The 9,957-nt window shown below is 55.3% G+C and overlaps 2 protein-coding genes across 3 annotated transcripts in view; one reads left to right on the top strand and one right to left on the bottom strand.

Moving 5' to 3' along the window:
• Positions 1-6,545, top strand: part of ARMC7 (armadillo repeat containing 7) — a 19,835-nt gene extending 13,290 nt beyond the window's left edge. The window contains exons 2-3 of the mRNA XM_017884593.1: positions 591-678; positions 4,516-6,545. Of these exons, the coding sequence (XP_017740082.1) occupies positions 591-678; positions 4,516-5,160 (733 nt within the window). The 3' untranslated portion in view covers positions 5,161-6,545. The remainder of the gene's footprint in view (positions 1-590; positions 679-4,515) is intronic.
• NT5C (5', 3'-nucleotidase, cytosolic) lies at positions 6,541-8,546 on the bottom strand. 2 transcript variants are annotated; one of them, XM_017884764.1, is made up of 5 exons: positions 7,854-8,540; positions 7,487-7,587; positions 7,352-7,412; positions 7,057-7,171; positions 6,541-6,949 (listed from the first exon to the last, which is right to left on the bottom strand). In XM_017884764.1, exons 1-5 carry the CDS (start codon positions 8,025-8,027, stop codon positions 6,795-6,797), a joined length of 606 nt encoding a protein of 201 aa, XP_017740253.1. In that variant the 5' UTR covers positions 8,028-8,540; the 3' UTR covers positions 6,541-6,794. The 2 variants fall into 2 exon arrangements, with proteins under 2 accessions (XP_017740253.1, XP_017740252.1); XM_017884763.1 differs by having other exon boundaries at positions 6,544-6,976; positions 7,854-8,546.
• Positions 8,547-9,957: the final 1,411 nt, after the last annotated feature.

Genomic DNA, 9,957 nt, shown 5'->3' on the forward strand with positions numbered 1-9,957 from the left:
AAAAAAAAAAAAAAAAAACTGTAAATATCGCAGAACACAGCAGCTCACGCCTGTCATCCCAGCACTTTGGGAGGCCAAGGCACGAGGTCAGGAGTTCGAGATTAGCCTGGCCAACTTGGTGAAACCCCCGTCTCTACTAAAAATACAAAATTAACTGGACGTGGTGGTGCATGCCTGTAATCCCAGCTACTTGGGAGGCTGAGGCAGGAGACTCACTTGAACCCAGGAGGCGGAGGTTTCAGTGAGCCGAGATCGTGTCACTGTACACCAGAATGGGCGACAAGAGCGAGGTTCATACTCAAAAAAAAAAAAAAGTACTGTATACTGTTTCATCATACACATGTTCCATAATTTAGCCATCTGACTATTACGGAGCATTCTAGGAAGCTCCAAGTTTCCACGTTGCTCTTTTTCCATGGCCGTCTTCAGTTCTTCAGGGCAGGTTCACACAGGTAGACCCAGGGAGAAGCTCAAAGCAGCTGTGGCTGTGGCCTCTTGTGGGTCCTCTGGAGCCATCTTGGCTCATCTTTCTGCTCCAGGTCAGCCTTCCTGCCCTGAAGCTCTCTGCCCTTTTCTTTTCTGGCCCTCAGCCCCTTCTTCATCTCTAAGGGACACTGCTCACCAGGCAGAGGGACTTCAGGAAGGTCCCTGCTACTGCGGAGGGTGCCCAAGCAGCTGGTGAGTTCTGGCAGGCACCTGGCCCATCCTTGGAGACTCCCGGGCCTCTGCGTGGGGAGGGCGGGGAGAGGGTGGCTTTCCTGAGGCCTCCTCCTGCCCCCACCCTCTGGTTTTCTGCAGTCTGGGTGGCCGTGCCCAGTCTGGGTGGGCCGTGCCCAGGTGCACCTGGGTGTGGTGATGACTCAGCTGGCAGGCCGTGACTTGGGCTTCATCTTATCACACTTTACACAGAGAGAAATCCCATCACCCCACCTGCAGTCCAGTGTGCACAGGAGGCTGCTCCCCTGTCAGCTCGGGAGACATGCCGCGGGTGTGTCTGAGCAGCTGAGTCCAATCATAGCACTTCCACTGCCCCTGCTCCAGACTGAACCTGGCATCTACCCAAGGCTGGATGAGCTGTCCTTACTGCTTCCAGAGGCCGCCATTTCTCTTGGGAGGGGCAGAAGGCTCCCCCTCTTTAGCGTTTTGGGCAGTTTACTCAGCCTCTCATAGCCTTGACTTCTCCCACGGAAATGGGGGTGATGATAGCACTCGTTTCTAGGGTTCAGTCATGTGTCCAGTGCATGCTCAGTGAAGTGTCCACAGTTCCAGGAGCTTGAGCCCTGCCTTACAGCTCCTGGTGGAAGGACAGAAGACAGCCCACAGAACGCCACAGCCATGCTAGGGGCCACCTTGTGCTTTAGGAAGTGCTGAGGTGGGACTGGCAAGGGAGGCTCCAAGGGCCCCATGGGGAGAGGCTCTCGGTCGGTGCCTAGTTGCCCTCTGCTGCTGCTCCTCTTTCTCAGGACTCCAGAGAGGCCAAAGAGTCCCCTCCGTCTCTCAGACGTGTCCTGCCTATGAGCTGCAGCCCAGATCTAAGAACTACAGAAGTCCAGAGTGGGCGGGATGTCAGGGAGCCATCCTGTCCAGCCCCCTGACCATCCGCAGTTCTTTCAACCCTTTCCCCCCCGGGTCAGTGGTTAAAGAACTGGGTGACGAAGGGCCACCCCGATATGGCAGAGCACCTAGTCTGGTATCCCAGGAAGACACTACTCAAAAGGAGAGCAGTGGAGGGCTTGTTAGCAGCAAGAGGGTGTCAGCGTGTGACAGCTGGGGGCTGAAAGGTCTCAGGGATGGACTGAGGTTGGCAACTGCAGTGAGTGCCAGGGAGAGGGAAGAACAGACAGGACAGCTCAGGGGTAAGGAGCACACGGGGGTCTGGAATTTACTCCATGTGCAGTGGCATCCTGTAATAAATGTTCCCCCAGCTGGGTGCGGTGACTCATGCCCGTAATCCCAGCACTTTGGGAAGCCAAGATAGATGGATCACCTGAGGTCAAGAGTTTAAGATCAGCCTGGCTAACATGGCGAAACCCCGTCTCTACTAAAAATACAAAAAAATTAGTCGGGCGTGGTGGCATGTGCCTGTAATCCCAGCTACTCGGGAGGGGGTGAGGCAGGAGGAGAATCGCTTGAACCTAGGGGATGGAGGTTGCAGTCAGCCAAGATCGCGCCACTGCACTCCAGCCTGGGCGACTGAGCGAGACTCCGTCTCAAAAAAAAAAAAAAAAAGAAAAGGTTCCCCAAAGCAGGACTAGTCTGACCCAGGTGCTGCTCGGGAGCAGGCAGCAGAGTGAAACCTTGGCAGGCTCCTGCCCCAGTCAGTGGAGGAGGGTCCTTGGCAGGGGCACCATGGGCACCTGTCCCTCCGGCTGGGGAAGATGTCTTAGTTGGGTTTCAGGTTCAGGTAAATCTTCTCTTTGTTAGTTTCCAGAAAAACAGGGCAAGTGGGTAGAGCTGTGGCCTTCACTCCTGATTGGTCACTGAGGACACTGGGCATGTTTTGCAAATGAGCTGAGAGGTGGCTTCCTCCGCTGAGCAGGAACCAAAGGGAGGGGTACCGTGATGACAGGAAGCTCAATTAGGATGCACAGAAAGTCATCTTCCCACCGTGAGCAGCCAGTGCTGAGCAGAGTGACCTCCAAAACAAGGTAGCATCTGTCCCCAAGGCCAAGAGGTCATTACACTGAGGGGGCCTGACCTGAGGGAATGGGGGTGGGATTCCAGCCACATTACCTGAGCACATGAGTTCTTTGATGCAGAACCACTGATCTCTCACTGTTGCCTTTTCTCTTTTCCTCGAGAATCCTAGTAACGGTGACATGGAAATAACATTAAAATGCTCTAATCTCTTAATTACACTACATATGTCAAATGGTACACTCCTTACCATTAATCTACAATGCATAGCCATGAATGTGCATTTATTGGCATGGAAAGATGTTCACAATACATTGTTTTTGGGGTTTTTTTTGTTTTTTTTTTTTTTTGAGATGGAGTTTCACTGGTTTGCCCAGGCTGGAGTGCAGTGGTGCAATCTCGGCTCATTGCAACCTCAGCCTCCCTAGTAGCTGGGACTATAGGCGGGCTCTACTATGCCCCGCTAATCACAATATATTGTTAAATGTAAAAAGCTGGGGCGGGCACAGTGGCTCATGCCTATAGTCCCAGCACTTTGGGAAAACAAAAAAACATTTGTTTTCATCCCACAATTTGAAATATGTGAATACATGTAAGTATTTAGTAAAAATGGGATACTCTGCTTGCTGCTTGATCAGTTTTCTGAGATGGGGTCGGGTCTCCCTGTGTTGTCCAGTCTGGTCTTGAACTTCTGGCTTCAGGTCATACTTCTGCCTCAGCCTCCCTGGGAGTTAAGACTACAGGCATGCACCACTGTGCATGGTTTACGCCAGCTTTTATTTTATTTATTTATTTATTTATTTATTTATTTAATTTTATTTTTTTGAGACAGAGTTTTGCTCTGTCACCCAGGCTGGAGTGCAGTGGCGTGATCTCGGCTCACTGCAACCTCCACCTGCTGGGTTCAAGTGATTCTCCTGCCTTGGCCTCCCAAGTAGCTGGGATAACAGGCATGTGCCACCACGCCCGGCTAAATTTTTGCATTTTTAGTAGAGATGGTGTTTTACCATGTTGACCAGGCTGGTCTGGAACTCCTGACCTCAGGGTGATCCATCCACCTCGGCCTCCCAAAAGTGCTGGGATTATAGGCGTGAGCCACTGTGCCCAGCCATTTGTTTGTTTTTGAGACAGAGTCTCACTCTGTCGCCCAGGTTGGAGTGCAGTGGTGCAGTCATGGCTTACTGCAGCTCCACCTCCTGGGCTCAGGCAGTCCTCCCACCTCAGCCACTCAAGTAGCTGGGACTACAGGCATGTACCTCCATGCCTGGCTAATTTTGTGTGTTTTGGTAGAGCCAGAGTTTTGCCATGTCGCCCAGGCTGGTGTTGAATTCCTGGGCTCAAGGGATCCTCCTGCCTTGGCCTCCCAAAGCACTGGAATTACAGGTGTGAGCCACTGTGCCCAGCCCATTCTAGTATTTTTTACCAGTTTTATTGCTATATGATGGATATAATAAACTGTACATATTTAAAGGGTACAATTTGATAAAATTTGGTGTAAGTATATACCCATGAAACCATCATCTTATGTTTATAATTTTTATAAATTGTTCTAAGGTGATGATACATTATAGGTTTTTAGTTTATTTTTTTGAGATAGGGTCTCACTCTGTTGCCCAGGCTGGAGTGCAATGGTTCAATCTCGGCTTACTGTCCGCCTCCCAGGTTCAAGCGATTCTCCTGCCTTAGCCTCACAAGTAGCTGGGATTACAGGCACCTGCCACGCTCGGCTAATTTTTGTATTTTTAGTGGAGACAGAGTTTCACCATGTTGGCCAGGCTGGTCTCGAACTCCTGACCTCAGGTGATCCACCCACCTCAGCCTCCCAAAGTGGTGGGATTACAGGCATGAGCCACTGTGCCTGGGCCGGCCTTGTTTTAGGTTTTTACATTTAAGAAAGGGAAAAAAGAAAGCGTATCAGCCATTGAACTGGCTGAACAGAGAGGGAAAGGGATTTGTGCGCACCTCTGGAAGGCTGGGCTGTGGCAGGCGGGAGCAGGCAGGCCTTTCTACAACCGAGAAGGCAGGAGCCGGAATGGGCTTTGGATCGCTTGTGCTGGGACCAGCTTCTCAACGGCCTGGGCCCTCCCTGGGGTTCATGAGCTGGGGAGCTGGGAGGAGGCCCGGGGCTACAGCATCCAGATTCTTCCTTGGTCTCCCACAGGAGGCCTGTGCAACCTGTGCCCAGACCGGGCCAACAAGGAGCACATCCTGCAGGCAGGAGGCCTCCCACTCATCATCAACTGCCTGTCCAGCCCCAACGAGGAGACGGTGCTGTCCGCCATTACCACGCTCATGCACCTGAGCCCGCCGGGCCGCAGCTTTCCCCCGGAGCTGAGCGCCGCGCCTGTGGTGCAGTGCATGCTTCGCTTCTCCCTCTCGGCCAGTGCCAGGCTCCGGAACCTGGCGCAGATCTTCCTGGAGGACTTCTGCTCCCCGCGCCAGGTGGCCGAGGCCCGCAGCCGGCAGGCGCACTCTGCCCTGGGTATCCCACTGCCGAGGAGCATGGCCCCACGGCAGCGCTGATCCACGGGGACCGCGAGACTGTAGCACCCCTCCTGCTGGAGACCACGGTCCTGATGTGGACGCAGGGAACAGGGGGAGCATATGCTGCCCCACTGGTGCGTTTTCAGCCATTTGCAAGGCGGGTTCTTTCAGCAGGACAGGCATTTACACTGTGATGAAACGCCATCCGGAGTGAGGAAGCCAGACTCGGAGGCACGCGGAGATCAAACTGGAGCTGCTTTCATAGGCCGGCACTCTCTACCCTACGTCTGGTGCCACCACTGCCAGGCTCAGGCCCTGGTGTAAGAAGTGGCCAAGTGCGTGGACCCAGAGGCTTCGCAGTACAGTGTTCTCAAGAGCTGGGACTGAGGCTTAGGAGAGCTGCCTTTGCTGCGGGAAATCAGGGATTATCCCTTAACAGAAGTGTCTGGAGTCGTTTTCAGGGATAGGAATGGGATGCCTCATGGTAAAAGGATCTCACCCTGGGAAGATGTGGTGCCCCCTCCGGGGCTGTGGAGGATGGATACCTCCCCCAGGGGCTCTCCAAGCTGGGCATTTGGGCCTGGTGGATGCCAACCTGGATAACCTGTGACCCAGCATTGACTGTCCACCCAGCCCTGCTATCTGCTAGGCACTATGATTCCAAGATGAAGATATGGTCCCTGCCCTTGAGTGACAGCCCAGTGACTTAATGTGGCCATTGGGCATCAAGCACAAGGCCATGCAGGTGATATGTCGGAGTAGAGGCGCCAGCCCTGGGAACTGCATCTTGTCCCCTTGCCACCCCACCGCCCCGGCTGAAAGCTTTGGCCCTCCTCCTCCCCCACTTGCCACCCCATGGTCCCCTGACTGAAAGCTTTGGCCCTCCTCCTCCCCCACTGGCTACCCCACGGCCCCACCTGAAAGCTTTGGCCCTCCTCCTCCCCCACTTGCCACCCCATGGACCGGGCTGAAAGCTTTGGCCCTCCTCCCGGACTCGCTACCACATGCCCCTGGCTGAAAGCTTTGGCTCTCCTCCTTTGCTGTCACACTCAGTGATGGGGAGCCCTACCCCAGAAGTGTATCGCATGAGGGATGCAGTGAAAATGGTGCTCAAGGGAGACAGGAAGAGACAGCAACATAAAGGATGTGGCTCCATGTCCACGGTGCCCCCGGTCAACAGAAGGAGCGTGGGACCTGATGGAAAGTTACTCAGGGAAAATGGGGGGTTCTTGCCTCTTGTGTACCCCCTCAAGGCTGACCCCTTAGATGGCCCAGGAATGGCAGGTGCTACAAGGATGGTATCTACATGGGCATGGAAATGGGGCAGATTCAGGGACCACTGGGCTGAGGGGAGGGAAGGGCTCATCCACCCATCCAGGGAGCTTGTCCCTTTATGTTCCCAAATAAAGGGTCCTAGAAGACTAGAAAGCCAAGGTCTTTTATTAAAGAGTTCCAACTGGTTTTCCCACTATTTCCATGCAAGCCAGGGGCCAGCGGCAGCCTCTCGGGAGGTACCGGGTGGCTGAGCCCGGGGCCCGGTAGCACAGCGCTTAACGGTATCTGCCTGCTCCACTCCACAGGGCCAGAGGCACCAGCACGATGCCGCCCTGACTCGGCTCTGTGGTGGCCCCTGCCTTTCCTTCAGCTCCAGCTGCTGCCCGCGGCATCCCCGCTCATTCCCGCTGCGCGACTCCTCGCTTGCTGTCTAAGATCTCCCTCCAGTTGTCACTCCAGGAGAGCAACCGTCTCTTTGTCGGGGGCAGGACCAGGTGCCGATTGTGACAGCAGGTGAACAAGATGTGCTCCCAGCGCGGGGTCTCCTCCTCGCCTGGGACAAGAAAGGCAGCGCCAACATCTGTAATGGGCATGATTACTTCCTCTCCCTAATCAGGGCAGGCTAGAGGCCTGGAGGCTGCCAAGGATAACGGATCCAACCTCGAATTGTGTCCTTGTCATCAATGAGCAGGTCCCCCAAGACCACCGTCTTGTCCCTTGTCAGGATAATTCGTTCTACGAACCGGGGCCCCAGGTGCTGCTCCACCCAGCGGTACTGTGTAGAAGACACAGGTCTGTGAGTAGGGCCTGATGGGAGCCGGAATTCAGGGACAGGGAGTGGGGTCTAAGCCTTTGAGAGGCCCCCCACCCCCGACCTTCTGGGTTTCTGGTGGTTTCTTTTTAAAATCAGGATTTAGGCAGCTCCACGTGCGGAGCAGGGGCGGAGCAGCCACACCTTCTCACCCACACAGTGGTCGTACTTCAGCAGGGGGCTGGTGCAGATGAAGACCTCCGTGCTGCGGAGAAGGTCGCGGTTACCACCGGGAGCCGGGAGCCCGCCCAGGACTCCGCCCGCCCCCACTCTCCTTACTCGGGTAGGTCGTTCATCTCCCGCACAGCGTCCAAGGCCCCCGGGATGGGCTCCAGGTCCAGGAAAAAGCCCGGGGCTTCGTACACACTGGCCACTTTATCCTGAAAGACAAGAGTTCTGGGTCCCGGCTTCTGCCTCCGGCAGATCCAGTTCCCGCGAGGACTCGCAGGGAGGTTCCTGGGGGCTCTGGGCCCGGGCTCAGAGCTGCGGAGGGGGCTTCGGTCGGGGCACGCGCCCAAAGGCTCCTCCTCAGGGTGCGCTGCCCGCGAGTGCCAGGGTAAGGGCTCTGCGCCCTTCACACAGAAGGGGGTGACCTCGGGAACGGAGCGAGCCGGCCCTGCCCGTGTGGGGACCCCGCGCCCCCTACCGCCAGGTCGGGCCGCAGGGCGCGGTACTGCTCGCGGGCCAGGAAGCCGCGGCGCTGCTCCAGCGGCACGTGCGGCTCCTCAGGGAAGCGGCGGCGGAAGCCCCGCAGAAGGCCGGCCTCGAAGTCGGCCAGGACGCCGTCCATGTCCACCAGCACACGCACGCGCCGCGCCATCGCCGCCAGGCCGGGGCTGCGGGCTCTCGGCGTCTGGGGGGCGCGGGCCCGGCCGGAAGCGCGGGGAGTGGGAGGGGAGCGCTGCTTCCGGAGCCCGGGCGCTGGACGGGGTCCGCTGGGCTGATTTGCATAGAGCCTCCGGCACGCCCCGCCCAGGTCGTAAACTGCTGCCGAAGGCCCTGCGCGAGGCCTTCCTAGGGTTCGGGTGCAGGGACGGCTTTGGGGGGCACTTTTCTGACCCTGCGCTTTCTCGGGACCCAGCCTTTGTCCGCATCAGACGTACCCCCGTTCACCCCACGTTACTAGTAGGGGACCGACCTTCCAGGGGCCCAACAAAGGGTTGATCTGAAATACTGGGAAGCATCTAACGAGGAGTCAAAGGTCCTAAACCCGTGGGGCTAGCTCCACGTTTTGTTTTGTTTTTTTTTGAGAGGGAGTCTTGCTTCGTCACCCAGGCCGCATGCGGTGCACCGGTGGCGCGATCTCGGCTGACTGCAGCCTCCTCTTCCCAGGTTCAACCGATTCTCTTGCTTCAGACTCCCGAGTACTTGGGATTACAGGCACCTGCCACCACGCCTGGCTAATCTTTGTATTTTTAGTAGAGACGGGGTTTAGCCATGTTGGTCAGGCTGATTTCAAACTCCCCACCTCAAGTGATCCGCCTGCCTTGGCCTCCCAAAGTGCTGGGATTACAGGCGTGAGCCACCGCGCCCGGCCAAACTCTTTTTTACCGCAATGCCGTGGTCTCAGTGGATTGATTTCGTCTGTGAGTGGGGCAGGAACAATACCTTGAGGACTACAAAGTGAAATGAATCTGTTAACTGCTTTGTGTAAGTCTAGCTGGTTAAGAGCTAATTCACACTAGAGTTAGCTTGAAACATGGGAGCTTCAGCGTGGTTTCCCCCGGAAAGATGATTTTGATCAAACACAGGTAATCAGGACTGTCCTCAGGACTTTATGTGGAACTGACATGGCCTACCTACTCCCGTCTAGAAAATGCTGAACCGGGCCAGGAGCGGTGGCTCCCGCCTGTAATCCCAGCACTTTGGGAGGCCGAGGCGGGCGGATCACGAGGTCAGGAGATCGAGACCATCCTGGCTAACATGGTGAAACCCCGTCTCTACTAAAAAAATACAAAAATCTAGCCGGGCGAGGTGGCGGGCGCCTGTAGTCCCAGCTATGCTGGAGGCTGAGGCAGGAAAATGGCATGAACCCGGGAAGCGGAGCTTGCAGTGAGCTGAGATCACACCACTGCACTCTAGCCTAGGCAACAGAGCAAGACTCTGTATCCAAAAAAAAAAAAAAAAAAAAAAAAAAAAATTGGAGGACATCTAGCTGTATCCACTGCAGAACGGCTTGCTTGCTTGCTGGTGGGGAGAAATCCCCACATATTTAAAGTTGGAGAACACTTCTTTGAGACAGGGTCTTGCTGTCACCCAGGCTGGAGTGCAGTGGTGCGATCCTGGCTCACTGTGGCTTCGAGCTCACAGGCTCAAGCAATCCTCCTGCCTCGGCCTCCTGACTAGTCACGTGCCATCACACCTGGCTATTTTTGGTAGAGAGGTTTCACCATGTTGCCCAGTCTTGGAGAACACTTTAAAATGTTACTGCCCAGAACAATGGGGAGGTAGAAGAGTCTAACCTACTTTAGAGGCTTCTTCAGAAAGAAACCCACTTCTCTCTGGGTCTTCATCTGTTTTAACTGTTGTTTTTGTTTTTTAAGGAGGTCTTGCTGTGTTGCCCAGGATAGCCTCAAACTCCTGGGCTCAAGCATCCTCTTGCCTTGGCTTCCCAAGTAACAGGCACATCTGGCTATTTAACTTCAAATGACTCACCCAATCAGTGGGCAGGATTTATAGTGACAGAGAGAAAAGCATCTAACCAGAGAGAACACTGAAACCATCTCAAAAAGAAGACACAGTACACAATG

The sequence above is a fragment of the Rhinopithecus bieti genome, unplaced genomic scaffold (assembly GCF_001698545.2).
Source record: "Rhinopithecus bieti isolate Rb0 unplaced genomic scaffold, ASM169854v2 scaffold_13400, whole genome shotgun sequence".
Classification (NCBI taxonomy): domain Eukaryota; kingdom Metazoa; phylum Chordata; class Mammalia; order Primates; family Cercopithecidae; genus Rhinopithecus; species Rhinopithecus bieti.